Consider the following 24,336-nt stretch of genomic DNA (forward strand, 5'->3'; position numbering starts at 1 on the left):
ACAACAGTTTGAACCATAAGGTCGGCGGTTCACGCTCACTAGTTGCTCCTCGGAAAACCTATACAGGGTTGCTATGGGTCGAAACCGACTCAACAACACTTAACAACAATAATACAAGGAAGACTGGTTAATACCACTATTATTCAAATTGACTCACCAACCACTGAAGGCAGTGATGATGAAATTGAAGAATTCTATCAACTTCCTCAGTCTGAAATTGATCATGCAATCAAGATACATTGATAATTACTGCTGATTGGAATGCAAAAGTTGAAAACAAAGAGAAGGGATCAGTAGTTGGAAAATATAGCCTTGGTGATAGAAACAATGATGCATATCAAATGACAGAATTTTTCAAGAACAAGGACTTATTCATTGTAAATACCTTTTTTCAACAACATAAACAGTGACTATAACTGTCAGTTTGTCATACTGTGGTGACTTGTGAGTTGCTGTGATTCTGGAATCTATGCCACCAGTATAATAAATACAAGCAGGGTCACCAGTGGTGGACATGTTTCAGATGAGCTTCCAGAGGAAGATAGTCTAGGGAAGAAGGAGTGACAAACTACTTCTGAACATTTAGTCACTGAAAAACTTATGAATAGCAGAGAAACACTGTCAGATATAGAGCTGGAAAATGAGTCCCTCAAGTTGGAACATACTCAAAATGCGACTGGGGAAGAGCTGCCTCCTCAAAGTAGAGTTGACCATGATAAAGTGAATGGAGTAAAGCCTGTGGGAGTAAAGCCCATGGACCTTCATTTGCTGATGGGGCCCAACTAAAATTAAAGAAAAACAGCTGTAAAAATCCATTGAAAATTGGAACATGGAATGTATGAAGTATGAATCTGGGAAAATTGGAAGTTATCAAAAATGAAATGAAATGCATAAACATCAATATCTTAGGCATTAGTGAGTTGAAATGGACTGGTACTGGCCATTTTGAATCTGAGAACTACATGGTTTACCATGCCAGGAGTAGTGAATTGAAGAGGACTGGTGTGACATTCATCATCAAAAAAACATATCCAGATCAGTAATGAGGTACAATGCTGTCTGTGATAGGATAATATCCATGTGCCTAAAGGGAAGACCAGTTAATACCACTACTAGTGGAACTTAAAGCTGAAGTAAGAAATCACGTACTTTTGATTCTGCTGGGCTCAGAGGCCCGGACCTGACATTTTGGGTGAGACCAAACAGCAAGACCAAGCAGGGGAGAAGAAACACAATGGGAAAATACTGTGGGAACCTTGGAGCAAAGGTGGACAATACACTTTGACGGTTTTGCTTTGCTCTGATTTTATTTTTTGTTGTTGTTATCTGGTCATTGTCCCTCCCCCCTTCCCCCCTCCCCCCCACTATTTGTGCACTTCCATTCTGGTGACTAGAGGGAGTGCCTCAGTGAGTGGACACCCCCAACCGCACCACTGGTGGGTTCTTCTGTCATGTATGCACACAGATACTCAGCCCAAGAGCAGGCCCTGAATGTTTTGTTGTTTTTTTTTCAAATATAGGAAAGGCCAGGACAGGGCTTTAGAGAGGGAAAGAGAGTTTAAAAACAAAACAGTCCAAAAATTAAATTAAAGCCTGAGGTGTAGCATAAAAACTGACAGTGGCAGTTTGAAATCTCTCAGGCAGCTTTGAAAGCAAGAAGCTGAAGAGAGGACATTAAAGTCATACTCATATTAGGCTACAGAATTTATTTATTTTTTCCTTTTCTCCCTCCTCTCCCATTTCTGTGATTATAGACTACAGTATTCAGTCTAGTATTGTTTTGTTGTTTGTTTTTGTGTGGTTTTTTTTCTTATTTTTGTTTTTTGCTGGTGCTGTTTTGCTGTTGTATGCTCCCCCTTCTACCATTGGGAGACTTTTCTCTCACTATATTACCCAAGAAGAGTCAGCAACTGCTGCCATATAGTCAAGCTACAACCACACTCTATAAAACACCAAAACCCAGGCAAGAACCAATACCAACTGCCATATACCAAGGAGGCAGACAATACCTGTGCAAGTTACTCTGAGTTAAGCAATAAGAAGAGTGAAAAGGGAAGCCCATATCCTGATCACATCTTTCTGGAAGCAATCAGAAAGCATAAAAAAATACCAAAAACATACTCAATTAAGTATTAAGGTCACAGATAAACACTAAATATGTCCAAGAAGCAAAAGCAGATGACCATATCAGCACATGTACAGAAACAAGATAAAATGTCTGAGACAAATGACCTAGAGGTAGACCTGGACTCCATTCTGGAAGGAGGGCAGGACTTGGAAATACCTGAGAAGGAATTCAGAAAAATGATTATAAAATGTTTCAAAACACTTTACAATGGAGTTGAGAAAAATAAGGAAGAAGTCAGGAAAGCACTACACAAACAATCAAATAAGACAGATATAGCATTGGAAACAATTCAAAACCTACAGAAAGAGGTCCAAACGATCAATAATAGAATAATAGAAATAGACAATACTCTGAAAAGGCAAAGGAGTAGAATAGAAGAGATGGAATGCAGAACCAGTGAGCTCGAAGACAAATCTCTCAATACCACTAAGATAGAAGAGCAAGCAGAAAAAAGGATTTAAAAAAAATCTGAAGAAGGTCTAAGATTCATGCTGGACAACATGAAGAGGAACAACTTAAGAATTAAAGACCTAAATGTGATTCCCTGAATCATGAAGGCCATCAATGAAAAAATGGGGACAAATGTGAGACCACTAATTCAGGGAATACACAGACTACAAAACATTTTGAAAACTACACAAACAAGAGTAGACATAATAGATGAGTGGGACATACTAAAAATTAAAAACTTATGTGCATCAAAAGACTTCACCAAAAGAGTAAAAATGGAACCCACAGAATGGGAAAAAACATTTTGCAATGATACATCAGACAAGGGACTTATTTCTAAAATATATAGGAAATTACAACACCACTACAAGAACAAGACAAATAACCCAATTAAACAAGACAAATAACCCAATTAAAAAATGGAACAGTACATGAACAGACACTTCGCCAAGGAGGAGATCCAGGCATCCAACAAACATAAAGAAATGTTCATAATCACTAGCCATTAGAGAGGTGCAAGTAAAAACAACAATGAGATGTCATCTCACACCAGCAATAACAGCAAAAATAAAAAAAGTAGAGGACAATAAATGCTGGTGGGGATGTGGAGAGACTGGGACACTCCTGCATTGCTGGTGGGACTGCAAAATGGTCCACTCTCTGGAGAGCAATATGGTACTTCCTCAGAAGGTTGGAAATATGATCCAGTATTCTCTACTTGCTATTTACCCACAAGAAATACAAGACATAATATGAATAGATACGTGCACACCAATGTTCATAACAGTACTATTTACAATAACAAAAAGATGGAGACAACCAAAGTGCTTATCAACTGAAGAATGGCTAAACAAACTGTGGTACATACACACAATGGAATATTATGCTACCTAGAAGAATAACAAGGAAGTTGCAAGCCACTGCATAACATGGATGAACCTTGAGGACATTATGTTGAGTGAAATTAGTCAATCGCAAAAGGAGAAATACTGCATAGGACCACTACTGTAAAAGACTAAGAAAAAAATCCCATATTAAGGGGGGGATTCTTTGCTGGTTGCTGGATGTGGGGAGTGGGGTTAGGGGAGGGAGGAGAAGGTGGAGCACAGGGCAGGGAATAGACACAGGATAGTTTGGGTGCTAGGGAAGAAGGCAATATGCAAAAAGAGGGAGTGGACTAGAAGAATAAAGCAGATGGGAGAACAATTAGGCAGCTTTGCATGGGGTAAGTGGGACATAGGAAAAGAATGATGAATGCACAAACTTGGAACAACCGGGCTCTGGGATACAGGGATTGACACATGGTTGGAATGGAGAAAAGGGGGGAAATAATGTTAAGATGCTTGGTTGTCTTGTGAATCTTGGTTTCCCTTGCATACCATTATAAAATAGACACTGGAGGGGGAGAGAAAGGAATAGCCAGAAATATCACCATAGAAAGCTTGTAAGTCCATCTTCTGCTTATAATTGTTTGGAATACCTAAAATGGGGCTACAATGCGTCCAGTGAAGGAGGCTTTCTGCGGAGCCTCTGCAATACATAAGACTATAGGTGGAATCCTGAACAGCATCCAGGCTCTTCAGAGGCGGTAAATTTCCACTTGAAAGGATGAGCAGACCAGCCTGGAGTGACTAGAACAGAAGATACTTCTTGAAAGAAAGACCAACAGGAAAAATGCAAAACAATATAGGCAGACCGACTGATTACTACAAGAACAAGCAAGTTGCTCACCCAGGAGTCATCAGGGCAAGTGGTCAGGTCCCTCAGAAGAAAACCCCCTTCCAAGACTAAGACTCAACAGAAATACATGCTCTGACTGGTGACCATGTTCATCACTGATAAGGAGAAGTGAGGGAAAAACAGCAATGAAGCTGGGAGCTAAGTCCTACAACGTTCAATAGACACCTGAGAACCCGGGTAGAGACCTGGTTGGCCAGCAATGTGGCAAGACCTGGGGACTCTTGGGCCCAGAGTTGTGACAGAGCCACAGAGGACTAGAGTGGAGAGTGAAGCTTCCAGCTGATAAGAAGAGAGGGCATATACACAAGAGCACCCACACTTGCAGATAATACCCACTTGACCTGGCTTTAATGACTGGATGATCAGAGCTCAACTAGAAGAAGAAATAAGAGGAAAAAATAGTAATCTGATACAATTTGATGAACTTGACCTACACCAATGGATGCAGTAGCTCAAAAGAGGGAACAAATAATTACAGCAAGGATCATTCCCCACTCCCTCCATACACAGAGTAGACATGGGTAGGCAACTTGGACATTGGCTACCCAAAGTTGGGGGGCTACACAGGCAAGAAGTGACTGCCTTACAAGCTTTCAAGAGGGAACCTAAATTCAGAGGGCATGAAGGAAGGTAGACTCTCCACTGAGTAGTATTCAATCTGTCTAGGCGGGGCTGATGAAAGAAAATGAGAATAGGTTTCTTGTGATACAATAGTGAATAATTGTTATCAGGACTGATTGTGAGGGTTGGAAATGTAAATGTAGATGTTTTGTAGCAAGGAGGGGAGTGATTAACTTTGCAGTCTAGGAATGGAGGGCCCTGGGACCATCAAGGGAGAACAGAGGAGAGTGGGACCCTACCCAGACAAGCAGTGATGCCAGAGATGGAGGCAGAGATGATGACGTGGAGAGATGAGAAGCTGAGGACTTTAGACCCAGAGAGGGAGAGGGGCTGTGTGCTGACGACCGGGGGGAGACTGTAGGGTATATCCTTTGGTTGGTTGATGATGCATGGAAGGGATTGAAACCATGGCAGTGAAACGATATACGATAGGATGAATGTAAAACTAATGTTCTCTCCCATGTAAACTATCACGTAATTCACAATACAACATTTAATAGAGAGAAGATGGAAGGAATACACAGAGTCACTGTATCAAAAGGAAATCCTTAATGTTCAACTGTTTCAAGAGGTAGCATATGATCAAGAGCCAATGATACTGAAGAAAGAAATCCAAGGTGCATTGAAGGAATTGGCAAAGAACAAGGCACCAGGAATTGATGGAATAAAAATTGAAATCTTTCAAGAAAGAGAAGCGGCACAGGAGGCATTCACTCATCTCTGCCAAGAAATTTGGAGGACAACTATCTGGCAGACTGATAGGAAGATATCCGTATTTGTGCCCATTCAAAGAGGATGACCCAATGGAATGTGGAAATCATCAGACAATCTCTTTGATATCCCATGCAAGAAAAGTTTTACTAAAGGTAATACAGAAACAGCTGCAAACATACATTGACAGAGAACTTCCAGAGGTTCAAGCTGAATTCAGAAGAGGCCGTGGAATGAGGGATATCATTGCTGATGTCCAATGGATCTTGTTTGAAAGCAGAGATTATCAGAAAGGTGTTCACTTGTGCTTTATTGACTACACAAAGGCTTTTGAGTGTGTGGATCATGACAAGCTATGGACAATATTTCAAAGTATGGGTACTCCGGAACACTTAATTGTGCTCATGAGGAATCTGTACATGAACCCAAAGGGAATTGTTTGAAGAGAAAATGAAAACACTGAATGGTTTAAAATTAAGAAAGGTGTGCGACAAGGTTGTATTCTTTCACCATACTTATTCAATCTGTATGCTGAACAAATAATCCGAGAAGCTGAGTTCTATGAAGAAAAACGTGGCATCAGGATTGGAGGAAGACTCATTAACAACCTGCAATATGCAGATGATACAACCTTGCTTGCTGAAAGTGAAGAGGACTTAAAATATTTACTGATGAAGATCAAAGAGCACAGCCTTCGGTATGGATTACATCTCAATGTAAAGAAAACAAAAATCCTTACCACTGGACCAATAAACAACATTCTTATCAATGGAGAAAAGATTGAAGTTGTCAAAGACTTCATTCTTCTTGGATCAATTGTCAATACTCATGGACAACTATCAACACTCATGAAAGCAGCAGTCAAGAAATTAAATGACGTATTGCATTAGACAAATCTTCTGCACAAGACCTTTTTAAAGAATTGAAGAGCAAAGATGTCAGCTTGAGGACTAAGGTGCGCCTGACCCAAGCCATGGTATTTTCAATAACTTCATTTGCATGTGAAAGTTGAACACTAAATAAGGAAGATGGACACTAAATAAGGAAGACTATAGAAGAATTTATGCTTTTGAGTTATGGTGTTGGAGGAGAATATTGTAAGTGTCTTGGGATGCCCTTAAAGCCAACAGACAGGTGCTGGAAGAAGTGCAGCCAGAGTGCTCCTTGGAGGCCAAGATGGCTAAACTTTGTCTCTCATACTTTGGGCATATTGTCTGGAGGGACCAGTCACTGGAGAAGGTTATCATGTTTAGGGTCATAGAAAAAGTTTAGGGTCATAGAAAAAGAGGAAGACCCCCAGTGAGATGTATTGGCCAAGTGGCAGCATCAATGGGCTCAAGTGTGGCTACTAAAGTGAGGTTGGCCCAGGATCAGGCAGTGTTTCATTCTGCTGTGTATAAGGTTGCTATGAGTTGGTACCAACTCGATGGCACCTATCAACAACATAAACTTTATTAAAAGTGCCATAGACTGCCAGAAGAACAAAAAAATCTGTGAGGGAGTAAATACAGCCAGAATGCTCTTTAGAAGCCAATATGGCAAGACTTTATCTCTCATACTTCAGAAATGTTATCAGGAGGGACCAGTACCCAGTGAAGGACATCATGCTAGGCAAAGTGGAGGGTCAGTGAAAAAGAGAAAGACCCCAATGAGATGGATCTGCCCAGTGACAGTAGCAATGGTCTCAAGTGTAACAACTGTGAAGACTTGATAATGTTTTGTTCTGTGTGTATAGGGTTGCTATGATTTGGTACTGACTCTATGGCTTCAAACAACAACATCAACAACAACACTCTCAGAAGAATTCTGGAGTAAAAAAAAAATGGCATATATTAAATTTACTTTGTATGTGACTGAACATCTTGCTGTTGTTAGGTGTTCTGGTATGACACTGTGAAAGCACTGAACTGCTAACCATCAGGGTTCAAACCCAACAGCTCCTTTTACAGAAACCCTATAGAAGACCACTATGAGTTGAAACCAACATCTTTTTAGACAATGTAAAATACAATACTTTGGTCACATGCCAAGGTAATGCATTTAACTTAGATTATTTCTTAAGAGAACACTTTCCTATTAAATGATAATGAATATGTTACCTGATAACCACAAGGGCAGCAGTTCAAACTAGCTAAATGTTCTATGGAAAAAAATTAGTCTGCTTGCTCTTGTAAAGATGTACAGGCTCAGAAACCAAAGTGGTACAGTTCAATTTTGTTCTGTAGGATTGATACGAGTCGGAATTGACTCCATGGCACTGGGTTTGGGCATTTAGGTTTTATTGAGTGTGATCCAGTTTCAAAATATTATTCATATTTTTTTTTTTCTCAGATATATATTTTTTTGACCCTCATTGACCCTGAACCACCACTATTATGTCAGTTTGTCGTACTGTGGTGGCTTGTGAGTTGCTGTGATTCTGGAAGCTAAGCCACCAGTATTTAAATACCAGCAGGGTCACCCATGGGACAAGTTTCAGATGAGCTTCCAGATGAAGACAGACTAGGAAGAAGGAGTGATGAACTACTTCCGAACATTTAGTCACTGAAAACCTTTTGAATAGCAGAGAAACACTGTCAGATATAGTGCCGGAAAATGAGCCCCTCAGGTTGGAAAGCACTCAAAATGTGACTGAGGAAGAGCTGCCTCCTCAAAGTAGAGTTGACCATGATAAAGTGAATGGAGTAAAGCCTGTGGGAGTAAAGCCCACGGAACCTTCATTTGCTGATGGGGCATAATTCAAAATGAAGAGAAACAGCTGTAACACCCATTAATAATTGGAACATGGACTGTACTGAGTATGAATCTAGAAAAATCGGAAATTGTCAAAAATGAAATGGAATGTATAAACATAGATATCTTAGGCATTAGTGAGCTGAAATGGACTGGTATTGGCCATTTTGAATCTGACAACCACATGGTTTACTATGTCGGGAGTGACAAATTGAAAAGGAATGGTGTTGCATTCATTGTCAAAAAGAACATATCCAGATCAGTCATGAGGTACAATGCTGTCTGTGATAGGATAATATCCATGCACCTAAAGGGAAGACCAGTTAATACCACTATTATTCAAATTTATGCACCAACCACTAAAGCCAGTGAGGATGAAATAGAAGAATTCTACCAACTTCTGCAATCTGAAATTGATCAAACATGCAATCAACATGTATTGATAATTACTGGTGATTGGAATGCAAAGGTTGGGAGCAAAGAGGAAGGATCAGTAGTTGGAAAATATGGCCTTGCTGATAGAAATGATGCTGGAGATTGCATGAAAGAGTTCTGCAAAATCAATGATTTGATCATTTCAAATAGCTTCTCTAGACAGCATAAGGGATGACAAAACACATGGATTCACCAGATGGAATACATAAAAATCAAATTGACTACATCTGCGGAAAGAGAAGACGGAAAAGCTCCATATCATCAATCATAACAAAGGCCAGGGACAGACCATCAATTGCTCATATGCAAATTCAAACTGAAGCTGAAGAAAATGAAAACAAGTCAACGAGAGCCAAAATATGACCTTGAAGATATCCCACCTAAATTTAGAGATCATCCGAAGAACAGATTTGATACAGATTTGTTATATTAAACATTGAAGATCGAAGACCAGAAGAGTTGTGGGATGACATCAAGAACAACATACAGGAAGAAAGCAAAAAGTCATTAAGAAGACAAGAAAGAAGGAAAGGTCAAAATGGATGCCAGCTCTCCAGCATAGAGGTGCTTAAGCAAATTGAAGAAATGAGAAGGTACAAGAGGTGAACAGAAAATTTCAAAGGTCAGCTTGCGAAGATAAAGTCAAATATTACAACAAAATGGGCAAAATCTGGAGTCAGAAAACCAAAAAGGAAGAACACTCTCAGCATTTCTCAAGCTGGGGGAACTGAAGAAAAAATTCAAGCCTCGACTTCCGTTATTGAAAGATTCTCTGGGCAAATTATTGCATGATGCAGAAAGCATCAAGAGAAGATGGAAGGAATACACAGAGTCACTGTACCAAAAGGAAATGGCTAATGTTCAACAGTTTCAAGAGGTAGCATATGATCAAGAGCCAATGATACTGAAGGAAGAAGCCCAAGGTGCATTGAAGGAAATGGCAAATAACAAGGCACCAGGAATTGATAGAATAAAAATTGAAACCTTTCAAGAAAGTGAGGCTGTGCAGGAGGCACTCACTCATCTCTGCCAAGAAATATGGAAGACAACTATCTAGCCAACTGATTGGAAGATATCCGTATTTGTTCCTGTTCCAAGAAGGGTGACCCAATGGAATGTGGAAATAACTGGACAATATCTTTAATATCCCATGTGAGCAAAGTTTTGCTAAAGGTAATACAGAAACGGCTGCAAGCATACATCGACAGAAACTTCCAGAGGTTCAAGCCGGATTCAGAAGAAGACGTGGAACAAGGGATATCACTGTTGATGTTTGATGGATCTTGGCTGAAAGCAGAGAATATCAGAAAGATGTTTGTTTACCTGTGCTTTTTTGACTATGCAAAAGCTTTTGATTGTGTGGATCATGACAAGCTATGGACACTATTGTGAAGTATGAGTATTCCTGAACACTGAATTGTGCTCATAAGGAATCTGTACATGGACCAAGAGGCAGTTGTTCTAACAGAACATGGAAACACTGAATGGTTTAAAATTAAGAAAGGTATGTGACAGGGTTGTATTCTTTCACCATACTTATTCAACATGTATGCTGAGCAAATGATTAAAGAAGCTAGGTTCCATGAAGAAAAATGTGGCATCAGGATTGGAGGAAGACTCATTAACAACCTGCGATATGCAGATGATACAACCTTGCTTGCTGAAAGTGAAGAGCACTTAAAACATTTACTGATGAAGATCAAAGAGCACAGCCTTCTGAATGGATTGCATCTCAATGTAAAGAAAACAAAAATCCTTACCACTGGACCAATATACAACATTCTTATAAATGGAGAAAAGAAATGAAGTTGTCAAGGACTTCCTTCTTCTTGGATCAACTGTCAACACTCATGGAAGCAGCAGCCAAGAAATTAAGCGATGTACTGCATTAGGCACAAGACCTTTTTAAAGTGTTGAAAAGCAAAGATGCCAGCTTGAGGACTAAGATGCACCTGACCCAAGCCATGGTATTTTCAATAACCTCATATGCATGTGAAAGCTAGACAGTACTAAGGAAGACTGTAGAATTGATGCTTTTGAGTTATGGTGTTGGAGGAGACTATTGGAAGTGCCATTGGCTGCCAAAAGAACCAACAGATCTGTGTTGGAAAAAGTGCAGCCAGAGTGCTCCTTGGAGGCCAGGATGGCCAAACTTCATCTCTCATACTTCAAACATATTGTCAGTAGGGACCAGTCGCTGGAGAAGGATATCATGTTTGGTAAGGTGGAGGGTCAGAAAAAGAGGAAGATCCCCAGTGAGATGGATTGGCAAAGTGGCAGTATCAATAGGCTCAAGCATGGCAACAATTGAGGTTGGCCCAAAACCAGGCAGTGTTTTGTTCTGTTGTTCATACGGTCACTATGAGTCGGTAACATCTAACCATATGTCTCAATAACACCTAACCACAATAACAATGATCCTGAAAAAGTTAAGACTAAAAATGAACTAATAAAATCCAAGAGCTTTGGAAAGATATTTCCTTAACTCTTCCACTAAGTGATGGGAAAGTTAATTTGACTTCTCAGGTTATTAACATTGTAAATGATAACACAAAATAACACATTTGAAATTTGGAAATGCTTTAGTGAAAAATAAATACCAAAGTAATACAGAAAATATATGAGTGAAAAAAAAAATCCAACAAGCGGTGATTTTATTTTTAAAAATAATTTCAAACCGTTTGAGCTATTGATGACTCATTAATTGACAACTTCAAGTTAATTAATTCATTAACCTTAGACTGGCTGAATTCATTAGCTAGATATTAATACATCATTAATGTCTACTAAAGTGTATTTTAAAATCAACTAAGAATATTTTCTCACTGCTTTACTGGATTAAAAATTATGAACTTGGTTTTATTTCAAAATACATTATAAATGGAATGTTTCTTGCCGTGCATACATTTTCAACAAGGGGAAAAACATATGGCATTTTCTCCTTCTCTTGTTAGCCACCAAACCTCATACCCCTTCCTGCCCTCCCTGTCTTCCTGCCTTCCTTCTAGTAGATTTGACTGATTAAATATGGATACAAATGTCTGATTATAGATCAGCAGATCTTGTTAAAAAGACATTGTAATGGTTTCGGAAAACAGAATGTTAGATAGTCAATGTATCAAAACACAGGAAATCAATGCACAAAGTATGTATGGAAATTTGCCTTCCAAACTCTGTGCCTTCTTTAATGTAGATTCTTAGTATAATGCTTGATCACAACCACATTTGTAAAATGTGTTGAGAATTTCAACACTAATTTTTCTGCTTGAAATTATAGATATTTCTTTTTTTACCCATCTAAAAATCCACAAATCAAATCACCAGATTTTGAACTTAAGTTTATTGTTGTTAGGTGCTGTCAAGTCATTTCTGACTCATAGTGACCCTATGCACAACACAATGAAATCCAGCCCAGTTTTGAATTAGCCTCACAAGTGTTGTCATACTTCAGGGGTTTCAACTTCTAGCACCATATCTGACAAGGTTCCACTGCTAGTAATAAGATTTTCAGTGGCTAAACATTCAGTAGTAGTCTGTCTCTACTTCTTCCTAGTCTTCGTCTGGGAGTTCAGCCAAAACCAGTCCACCGTTGATGATCCTGCTGGTATGTAAAATACCCATGGCAGCATAGCTTCCAGTATCATAGCAAGACGCAAGCCACCACAGTAGAGACAAACTAACAGATTAGTGGAGGAACATACGTTTAGAAATTCCTTACTGTAAACCTGATTTGATTCTGATTGATGGGACTACTGGCTGACCATCAACAGACCTGGATTTAGATCCTGATTCTGCCACTAATTTGTGAGCTCCTCTGGGTGTCAGCCCTAACATTCTTCGCTGTTGCTGTCAGCTTCCAAAGACTCCGCCCCTGATTCATGGCAACACCAGTCACAACTGAGCTAAATGCTTCCATCCTGTGCTGTCTTCATGATCAGATAGGACCATTAATCCATAGGGTTTTTATTGATTGATTTTTGTAAGTAGATCATCAGGCCTTTTGTTCCAGCTTTAATCTGCACGCTCCTCTGCAATCTGCTGAGCACCATAGCAACACGTGTTTCCATTGCTCGTTCCTGAGGTACAATGTTTGGGAATGGAACTCATGTCTCCCAAATGGAAGGGGAGAATTCTACTGTGCAATGACTACTGCCCTCACTAACGTCCTTAAAACCCTAAAAACAAACCCACTGTGATCAAGTTAACTATCTCGTAGTGACCCTACGTAGAGTTTCTGAGATTGTAAATCTTTACAGAAGCAGATAGCCTCATCTTTCTCCCAAGAAGTCATTGGTAGGTTTGAACTGCCAACCTTTAGGTTAGTAATCCAGTCCTTATTTTATAGCACCACCAGGGTTCCTACTGCATCTAAATTCCAGACTTTTATGTTCCTATTTGCAAGTCGTTCTTTATTTTGTACCACAACTATTGTCATCTCATCTAGAGTATAAACATTTGCACTGGAAATAAAAACTCTAAAATTAATCTGTAGAATATACATGCTCCTGTGGGCATGATATATGAAATTTGGTGGTAAGAAAGAACTAGAAAATTACTAGTGAATAAATAAATTACAAAAGATAGTTATTCACAGTCATTTCTAATATAATTAATGTGTTCAAACCAGTAATAAGATGATTGTACTTTCTGCCTAGTTTGCAGAAAACCATATTGATGTTGCAAAAATAATAAAATTCTATGTGTAAAGATTTTCCATATCCTCTTTAAAACTTTTCTTTTCTCTTCTCGTACACTGCCAGTAAAGAGGATGTTGTTGTTGGTAACTGCGGTTGAGTAGTTCCAATTCCTATGACCCTATATAGGGTTTCTGAGGAGTGGATGGTGGGCTTGAACAGCCAATCTTGTGGATAATATACCAGTGCTTATCCTACAGTGCCACATAAGAACTCCAGTAAAGAAGGTATAAATGTAAATAAGTGTACCAACTTTGTACAGAGGAACTCACCTGCTAATGCATGAATGCTGAATGGCCTTTATCTATCACTTTAACAAGCCCTATTCTTCTGGTGTGCTATGGGTTAATGCACTGGACTGCAAAGTTGGTTTGAATCACAAGGTTGGCGATTCAGGCTCACCATCCTGTCACTGGAAACCCTATACAGGGTTACTGGGTCACTATGAGTCAGAAGCAACTCGGTGGTACTTAACAACAACAAACCTTAGGCAGTCTTGATTTTTAAATTACTTTCTTAAGACAGCATCAACTATTGTGTAAAAGGCACTTCAAAGAAATTAAGCGTCAATTTCCTGTCCAATCATCCTGGAGGAAACAGGTTTCTGTATCACCATCCTGGAGAAAACAGGAAAACAGTGTAAAACTAACTGAATTTAAGTTTCAATTCAGATCACAAATGGCTTTAATCATCAAATGGAGGTCTGATCCAATATCAAGGTTATATACTCAATTATTGAAATAAACTCTAAAATAGGATTACATACAAGGTAGAGGAAGGGTGAGGGGGAAGAAATGAGATGCACAGCTGCTCTTTCAGTCCCTAATTAGAGAGCAATGATACATACAGGTAGATATATATCGTTGGGAAAACCAAGACTCTAGTATTTAAAATACTATAGGTAAAGCTCCTTTTTTAGGTAAACTGGTGGATTTGATACATAAAAAATAAAATTATCCATGATATATTTATTTATGTGGTGGATTAAAAAGTTAAATTTGAACTGGTTAATGCACTGGACCTGCAAGATCAGTTTGAATCACAAGGAGGCAGTTCAATCTCACCAGACTCTCCTTGGAAACTCTATACACAGTCGCTATGAGTTAGAACCGAAAGGATGTCACTTAACAACAAAAACAAAAGCCCATTTATTTTTATCTAGTATATATCCATTTGGATATAAAACTTGTGTTAGAAATACCTTGTTTTGTTTTACATATATTACTATTGTTTCCTCTAAAATTATGTAACAAAATGCTGGTGGCACAAACATTTAAGTGCTCAACTGCTAATTGGAAGGCTGGTAGTTCGAACCTACCCAGAAGATCCATGGGACAAAGACCTGGCAAACTGCTTGTGTAAAGGCTACAGCCAAGAAAACACCATCTATAGGGCAGTTCTACTCTATCACATGGGATTGATAAAATTGGATTCAACACAATGCCATGCAACAACAACAAAACTGTATTAATGGGAACACTAACTTGTGCCTGATATATATATATTTTTTAATTGATGGTTGCTGTTCCGTCAACCATAGAATCTTGTAAGTTGTTATTATCTATCAAAAATTAGTATTTCTTGCTTCAAGAGAGCTTCACCTTTTTGATTTGTTATTATCTTTACATTAAATAAATTTAAAGTTGATCCTAAACATTTGGATGGCAGGCAAGTGTTTCAACTGCTGCACCACCAGGGCTCACTGAATATTTTTAAGGAGCCATTATCCACACTACCACAGGGAATGTGCAAGGCGTAGGGTGGGGACAGGAGAAAAGTGAAAAAGCTCTTAGGTGACACAAGTAGTAATAGCACATTCAGATACGTTGAATGCTCACTCCATCCTCATTCTGAGTCTTTTAGTGGCATCAGCCCATTTAAGCCACAGTCATCTGAGAGCAGGGCTGGCACTTGGTTGGTACACCCTAATGGGTTTGCATCAGTAGTTCTCAGCATTTCTGACCAATCAGTGCCCATGCCTAAGAATGAGGTAGGATCCAGATTTACTCCCAGGTCCCCTGGATCCAACATCCTTGAGTCTAAATACTCTGTTCTACCACAGTGTTTGAGAAGCAAACAGCTGCAAATGGCACCAAGGACCCTGGACCTGTAGAACTAGAAAGGATTTTATATTTTAAGTTCTGACTCATCTCACTTTACAAATAAGGAATCCAAGACCTTGAAATTAAGAAATTAATTGAATTAAGAAATTAAGTGATTCATTCAAGGGTGCACAGCTGGAGTGGCAAAGCTATTGGAAATATATTGCTCACAATTAACTAAGAACATTCAAGCCTCCCCACTTTGCTATATCACTCATGAGCTGTTTGGGCAGCTAGCCCATGATCCAGACTCCTGGGGTTTCCTACAAGAAAAATTGAAGTTTAGACACAAGCTTAGTATTTGTAAAACAAAAAACCTTTGTTGTTGTTAAGTGCTGTTGAGTCGGATTCCAACTTATAGCAACCCTGTATAGGGGTTCCGAGGAGTGGCTAATGGGTTTGAAACCACCAACCTTGCAGTTCAAACTGAACTTTCAGTCCAGTGTTTACCCTACAGCACCATACCAGGACTCCATGAGCATAAGGAAATGTACAAAATAAACTATAATTAATATTCTAGATTTCATTGCTTTGGGAGGAATTATAGAAAATTAACATAGTAACATCAACTATCTCACACTCATTTGAAATTTAATTACTAGCATGTCTTTGATTAATTCAAAATGAGGAAATTATTTCTCATTTCAAAAAACTGAAGCAGTTTTGGGTGCTGGTGGAGGCAATACACAAAAAGGCGGAGGGGAACGGAAGAACAAGGCAGATGGAAGAACAGTTAGGCAGGTTTGCATGGGCTAAGTGGGACAGAGGTAAATAGTGATGTATGCTTAACCTTGAAACACCAGGGCTCTGGGATACAGGGATTTAGGCATGGTTTGAATGGATAAAAGAGGGGAAATAATGGTAAGATGCTTGGTTGTCTTTTGAATCCTGGTTTCTCTTGCCTACTATTGTAAAATAGATACTTGCGGGAACAGCCAGAAACATCACCATAGAAAGCTTGTAAGTCCATCTTCAGCCTATAACTGTTGTTGTTGTTGTTGTTAAGTGTCGTCGAGTAGGTTCAGGCCCATAGTGACCCTCTATAAGGTTTCCAAGGAGCAGCTAGTGAGCTTGAACTGCCAACCTTACAGTTCAAATGGCTTTGCAATGGAATACGTAAAATAGGGCTAGAACTTGCCCAGTGAAGGAGGCTTCCTATGGAGCCTTTGCATTGCATAAGACCATAGGTGGAATCCTGATCCCCATCCAGATTCTTCTGAGGTGGGAAATTTCCTCTTGAAAGGGCAACAGACAAGCCTGGAGTGGCTAGAACAGAAGATACTTCTTAAAAGCAAGACCTGCAGGAAAAATCAAAAACAGTAATGGCAGTCTAACTGACTACTACAGGAACAAGCAAGTTGTTTGCCTGGGAGCCATCAAGGCAAACGGTCGGGTCCCCTCAGAGCAAACCCGCTTCCAACACTGAGACTCAAGGGGAATACACTAGCAGGCATATGGTCTGACTGGTCTACTGATAAGGAGAAGTGGGGGAAAAACAGCAATGAAGTTGTGAGCTAAGTCTGATCATGTTCAATAGACTCCTATCAACCTAGGTTGAGACCTGGTTGGCCAGAAGTATGGCAAGACCTGGGGACTCCTGGGCCCAGAGACAGGGACATGGCCACAGAGGACTAGAGCGGAGAGTGAAATGTCCAGCTGATACGAAGTGAAGGGAGATGCACAAGAACACCCATACTTGCAGACAGTACCCACTTGACCTGGCTTCAATGGCTGGATGATCAGAACTTGACTAGAGGGAAAAAAGAATAATCCATTACAATTTGATGAACTTGACCTATACTTATGGATGTCGTAGCTCAAAAGAGCTTTACACCCCCTCTGTATACAGGGTTGACAGGGATGGGCAACTTAGATATTGGCTACTCAAAATGGGGCAGGGGGGCTACAAAGGCAAGAAGTGATTGGCTAACAATCTTTCAAGGGGAAGCCTAGTTCCAGAAGGTGTGGGAGAAGGTAGACTCTCCACTGAGATTCTAGGTGGGACTGATTAAAGGAGATGGGGATAGCACTCATGTGATACAATAGTGAATAATTGCTATCAGGACTGACTGTGAGTGGTACAAATGTAAAGGTAGACGTTTTGTAACAAAAGGAGGGGAGTGGTTGATTTTGCAGTCCAGGAGCGGAGATCCCTGAGACCATCAAGGGAGAAGAGCAGGGAGTGAGACCCTATCCAGAGAAGCAGTGTTGCCAGAGATGGAGGCAGAGATGATGATGTGGAGAGAGAGAACGGTTGGGGACTCTAGACTCAGGGAGGGAGAGAGGCTGTTTGCTGATGACCGAGGGACAGGCCTGTGGGGTGTACCCTTTGGTTGTCTGATGATGCATGAAGGGGATTGTAATCATTGCAATGAAACAAAATATGATAGGATGAATGTAAAGCTGATGTTCTCCCATGTCACTCAATTCACAATAAAAACTTATAAAAACAAAACAAAACTGAAGCGTTTGGTAGATTTAAAAATTCAAGCATTTCAATGGAGAGTAGGTTGAGCAGGAATCATTGCTTTTAGTACCCGACCCCTTTATTTGGAGCCTCTGAGCCCCAAGCTACCTGATCCTACCCAAATTGCTATGACTCTTTTAAGGGAAAACTGAGTAAATTGCATGGCTTTAGTTATTTATTCCATCAAGGGTGCTGAGAGCCATTGTTTTTAAAATCTGGAAATGTCGCTGACATTTGCTGGATCTGTATCTGGTTATTTTCCTGGGTGTCAATGAAATACCGAGTGAAGATGATCCCAAGATAATAGAATACGAAAAAAACTCAAATTCAATAGGTGAACCCTGCTGGTTAGCCTAATAGAATCAAAAATTTTAAAATAGAAAAAGCATAACACCCAGCACATATGCCAGGGTATCAAGTGCCCTCAGAATATATCCAAATGTTCAGAATAACTAAGCAGAGATATACATTTTACTTTTAAAAAAAGCAAATGCATGAAGAACACAGACTCTATTAAGAACAGAAGTTTATTAAATGCCTTATAATAAAATATTGAGCCCATTCTATTACAATACACAGGCTTGATGTTCTAACAAGTAATATTATGCCTCAGTTCAGGAATGCTCACGATGCACATACAAGGTGGAATTGGAGGAAGCTATAAATATAAATATATCTTCATTCTCCTCTTACACAACTGTAATTCTGAAGTCCAGAAAAAAAATTGAGACACTAGAGAAAAACTTGTAAAATTTCCTGAGTATTCCATTAAACAATTTTTAACACTATATGTTACCTTAATGGAAAACATGACCATTCTCTGATGGAAACATCCATTTTAATATTTATCATTTTCAATAACTGATAACCACAAGCCTAAAAATTTATTATACCAGAAAAATTCTTTGGGGTTATCATAAGGCTTTACAGCACATAGTAGATTTCAAGGCAATTTTACAAGGATTAAATTTTCTTGAACCATCTAGCTAGTAAAATGCCAAGATAAAATGAAATGTCAACATTAGCTGCTTATTTTCCCAATAACAAGAACTAAAAAATATTGTTGAAAAATTAAGATATGGGAGTGAGTGAATTTTGAATAATTCAGATGGCTAGGAGATGGCTAGGAGACTAGTTAGTATTAACTAGCTAGCATACAATGTATTTTCATTAATTAGAAGTTAAAGATTTTCTTCATATATGTAATTATTTCACAACAGCATTTCTAAAAACTATATAGCTTTATTCGGTTTACAAGTCAGTTTTCATAGACATTTTGATTCTGAAGATCTAAAGTTACATTATTTTGATATTTATTCCTAAGAATATCTGTCATTCTCATCCATGGTTCTGGAATATATGTTCATAAAACATAGCTGGGAGAGCCCTGGTGAGGCAGTGGTTAAGCACTTGACTGCTAAGCAAAAGTTTGGTGGTTTCAACCCAGCAGCCTGCTCCATGGCAGAAAGATGTGGTAGTCTGCTTCTGTAAAGATTGCAAGCCTTGGGAACCTGTGGAGCAGGTCTATACTGTCCTTACCTATAGGTTCATTCTATATTGGAATCAACTTCATGACAATGGATTAAAACAAAACTGATGTTGAAAAAGCATTACCGCGAGTTCTGAGTAGAAGTCATAACAAGTTAACCAATTCATACTTTCAACTCACTCAGAGCTAAACTAATTTAACCAAGTCATGTTCTTTAGCTCACACAGAAATTCGACTTTTCTCCATTTAAATAATTTAAGCAATTCTATTATACAGCCAAGGTGCTCTGGTAACGTAGTGGTTACGAATCGGGTTGCTAATCTCACGGTCAGCAGTTCGAAACTACCAGCTGTTCCACAGGAGAAAGATGAGCCTTTCTGCTCCCATAAAGCTTTACAGCGTCGGAAACCCTGTACAGGGTCGCTATGAGTCGGAACCGACTCCACATTATACAGCCAGTTTGTTTCAGAAAGTCACATTCTACACTCACACTCATAAACATGAAGTCTGGGGTCTGAATTTGAAATTGGTACTTCTAGTCCATTCTGAGTCCTGGTGTGGCACTGTGAGTTAATGGGCTGGACTGCAAAGTTGGTTTGAACTAAAAGGTCGGCAGTTCAAACTCACCAGCCCACAAGGGGTCGCTATGGGTCATAGTATACTCAATGGCACTTACAAAGAACAACAAAGTCCATTCTTAGGAGTCCTGGTGTGGTGCTGTAGGATAGGCACTGGATCATTAACTGCAAGATCGGCAGTTCAAATCCACCAATCGTTCCTCAGAAATTCTATACAGGATCACTACGAGTCTGAGCCAACTCAAGGGCGATTAGCAACAAGAGTCCATTGTTTGGTACCTTACCATTTCCATAATGAACACTTTATTCTATTAATATGACAATCAATGAAAGAACTTAAAAGTGAAGAAAAACAAGCTTTAATTTTGATTCAAATATTTTGCAATTGTATTAATAAAAGATCATGCTTTCAAATGAATGGAAAAAGAAAACCATATATGGTAATATGGAGTACTGCAATTATATCGCTTGTTGTTGTTATTGTTGTTGAGTGCCGTCGAGTCGGTTCCGACCCATAGCGACCCTGTACAGGGCTTCCGAGGGTATAAATCTTTACGGGAGTAGAAAGCCTCATCTTTCTCCCGCGGAACAGCTGGTAGTTTCGAACCGCTGACCTTAAGGTTCGCAGCCCGATTTGTAACCACTACGCTACCAGAGCTCCATGCAGTTATATCGCTATTGTTGTTAAATGCCATCTAGTTGGCTATTCAAACCGACTTTGCAGTCCAGCGCATTAACCCCCAGCACCACACCAAGACTCCACTCAAACATCCAACCATCTTCATTGTAGAATTAAGAAGCCAGGTCAAATATACTAAAAATCATTTGATTCAAAAGGTTTACAACCAATGCTTTAACAAAGTAACCCCTGTGAAAATAGTTTTTAAATATATAGCCTTATAAAATGCTACATTTTTAAACATTAAAACCTTGTTTCAGAAGTTCCTCGCTTTAGGTTGTTACTCAAAAAGTCATCATGTTCAAAACTCAAATTGTTGTGAGATCTTGAAATCATAAGAAGCTTCTCCTTATTGGTAAAGTCTTTTTTGAGGGCAGCTTGGGGTACAAGCAGCCTATCCATTGGGTCCTCTTTGTTTTCTAGTTTCATATACCCTTTGCTGTTGCTTCGATCCAACCGAGGCCAACTTGGATGTTTCCGCTGTTCTGCCTGAACAGTGAGAGTGGAGGGACCCCGGTCCAAGTCTAAGGATTTGGAGTGTGAGGAAAGTAAATTTAAGGATGTGTTGGAGCCAAACTGTCTTCTAGCAGCCCCAGGAGACAAGAGCTGTCCAGCCCCACTTCCAAGGTTCATAGAGGACTTGTACTGACTTGACAGAGACTCCCCAATGGAATTATTCCTTGGGAGCACCACACTGACTGGTTGGAAGGATTCACTGGTGTTGGGTAAAGGGACAACCAGGGAATCCATTGACAAATTCCTTGACCTACTTTTGAGGGTATCGGCGTCCTCGGTGATGTTATCTATACTGGGCTCATCAATAACACAGTTATTAAGTTTGATGACAGGCAACGTGAAAGCACTGATGGATGATGACACAATTGACTTGGTTTCACATTTCTTAGGACCACTGGTCTTATCATCAGTTGCCTTGGAAGGAGGCGGATAGAGGCCAAAGACTGAGACAGCGCTGTCAGCGAGCAATGGGGGCATAAGATGACTCAAACTCTTACTTTCATTTAGAGTAAGTTCATCCTCCTCTACAGAGCTGTCCATGCGAAAACTTCCCCGAAAACCTGACAAAGAGGCAATCGTGTTCGCTGCCAATCTCGAGGCACAGGAGCTCCCATTCTGTTTTACTTCTGTTTCTCCCAGGAGACCAGGGTACATGCCATTCATGTGCTTTTGCTCCTTGATTCTAAGGGTATGGATGTCTATGACTGTGGAATAGATATCCCTCATGTGTATGATTTTGGTTTCTTTGTCACGGTTTTCATGAAGAATAGCATTTGCACAAATGAAAATGAAAATCCCAATCCCCATCGTGAAAGGGCCAAGCATTTTCATTTTATCAGAATGTAAATGCTGCTCAAAGAAGCGAACCACCACACCACCTTGGTTTCGAATGACTTGAGTTTCATTTGTTGACAGTGTTGCTTCAGCATCTATAAAATGCTCTTTTTGGGGCCAGTATCCAAGGACTGCCATTGCAATGCCTATAATTGAAATCAGGACTCCTAAAATGAGGAAAAAACCAGATGGAGAATAAAGCCGGATTTTGCCTCGAACCACCACCACATCAGCTCGGGGCCGACGCCGGACAGGTTTCTTCTCCTGGGCAGCAGGTAAGGGGCTGAGGTTGACATGATGCTGCGATCTGGCAGAGTCTTGCCTTTTCAAGGCGGCCAGACCGGTGATCACTCCTCCTGTTGCTATCATAGCTTGGTCTTTTATTCTGAAAGAAGGAAAGAAAACGGTGAGATAAATAGGTTTATGGGTTTACTCATCCATTTAATTCAACAATTCTTTATAAGATCACTACTGTATATTGGGCATTGTTCTAGATGCCCCAGAAACACCAGAGAAGAAATATCAAACTCTGCTTCCTCAAAGAGGTTACACTCTAGGTCAATCAATCAGATGATTACTTCTGACAAAAATAAACATGATAGCAAAAGGACAAATCGTTAGCATTTTCTTGATGATGGCAGCCCTGAGAGAAATCTTAGTCTAAATGTTTCTAAATGGAAAGAAGAAATCAAAACATCTAGATAAAATAAAAATCAAGTTGCATAACTTAGCAATTTTTATGTGAATGTCAAAATCATGATCAAATGTTTTATATTTGTAACAGTGCATAAACATTGATTTTAAAATAATACTTCAATTTATGAGACATATTTCACATTTTGTAGGACCTCTAACTGACAACCACTTATCAAATTAAATTTTGTTTCTCCTTCTCAATCAGGCATGAACACCTGTACAAAAGCACATATTTGTTAACAAGATTTTTTTTCTGGATTCAAAGTGGTCTCTCCAGTTCTTATAAAACAAACAAATCATCGCTTTGGATTTCCAAAAATGCAATGTCTAGTCTGACAAATCTTAAACATAAATAAATAACAAGATTTCCAGAAATTATGGATATGGAGTCCTGGAGTGGCACTGTAAGATAAGCACTGGACTGCTTATCCAATTGCAGGATTGGTGACTCAAGCCTACCAGTTGCTCTTTGTTGTTGTTAAGTGCCACTGAGTTAGTTCCAACCAATAGCCACCCTATGGTATCGGGTTTCTGAGGAGCAGCTGGTCAGCTTGAACTACCAACCTTGCAGTTCAAATGGCTTTGCAGTCTGGCATATTAACCCACACAGCCACACCAGGAAACCCTACATATCTAAGTTTAGAATATCTATGAACACCCTAGTGCTAAAGATCTTTCCCCTTTTACTAATGTAAAATGTAATGTGTCTACTTGGTGTGTAAAAACATAAACAATTTAGTGCTTCACAGCAGATCTCTTATCTCAATTCAGAATTATTGTTGTTAGGTGCTGTTGGGTTGGTACCAACTCATGCACAACAGAACGAAACATTGCCCAGTCCTGCACCCTCCTCACAATCGTTATGTTTGAGCCCACTGTTGTACCCACTGTATCAATCCATCTCATTGGGGGGGGGGGGTCTTCTGCCTGTTTGCTGACCCTCTACTTTACCAACCATGATGTGCTTTTCCATAGACTGGTCCCTTCAGAGTACCCACAGTCAGTTGCTCAATAGCCACATGTAGACACTGGCTATCACATTGGACAGGACAGATTCACACTATCTATAGTGATCACATGACACAAGTAGCTTCAATCTATTTTGTCAGCCATATTATCCATAACTGCCATTGACAAATCTTGTTCTTTTCACCTTAACTTCTGGGATATATGCCAGGCCCATTTGTGACCCTATTGACTCTACTTGCAATGAGCTTCATTAATGTCTTCAACTGCCTACTCATACTCATAGCTGTTGACTAACTTAGACTCCTTGGAGACCTCCCGGGGGAGCCTTTACTGACACTTCACTTGCAGGCAATTCTTTAATTACTCTTTACTTACATCTATTCTACAGCATTTTCAATCCATTTGTTTTTCAATTCAGTGTACCCCTCACCCCATACTAAAATGTAAAGCTTTTGAGATATCTGGGTCATGTTTAACTCATCATTATACCCCTT

General features: G+C 39.6%; 1 protein-coding gene across 1 annotated transcript; it reads right to left on the reverse strand.

Annotated features, from left to right (window-relative positions):
- Nucleotides 1-20,994: 20,994 nt before the first annotated feature.
- Nucleotides 20,995-22,560, reverse strand: TMEM200A (transmembrane protein 200A). The gene has a single exon (XM_006834671.1). The coding sequence runs from the start codon at nucleotides 22,544-22,546 to the stop codon at nucleotides 21,071-21,073; it is 1,476 nt and encodes a 491-aa protein (XP_006834734.1). The 5' UTR covers nucleotides 22,547-22,560; the 3' UTR covers nucleotides 20,995-21,070.
- Nucleotides 22,561-24,336: the final 1,776 nt, after the last annotated feature.

This window comes from Chrysochloris asiatica, unplaced genomic scaffold (genome assembly GCF_000296735.1).
Source record: "Chrysochloris asiatica unplaced genomic scaffold, ChrAsi1.0 scaffold00013, whole genome shotgun sequence".
Lineage (NCBI taxonomy): Eukaryota > Metazoa > Chordata > Mammalia > Afrosoricida > Chrysochloridae > Chrysochloris > Chrysochloris asiatica.

What these genes read in the sequence shown, in the direction of transcription:
- TMEM200A (XM_006834671.1), bottom strand. Translation starts at nt 22,546, where the DNA reads ATGATAGCAACAGGAGGAGTGATCACCGGTCTGGCCGCCTTGAAAAGG.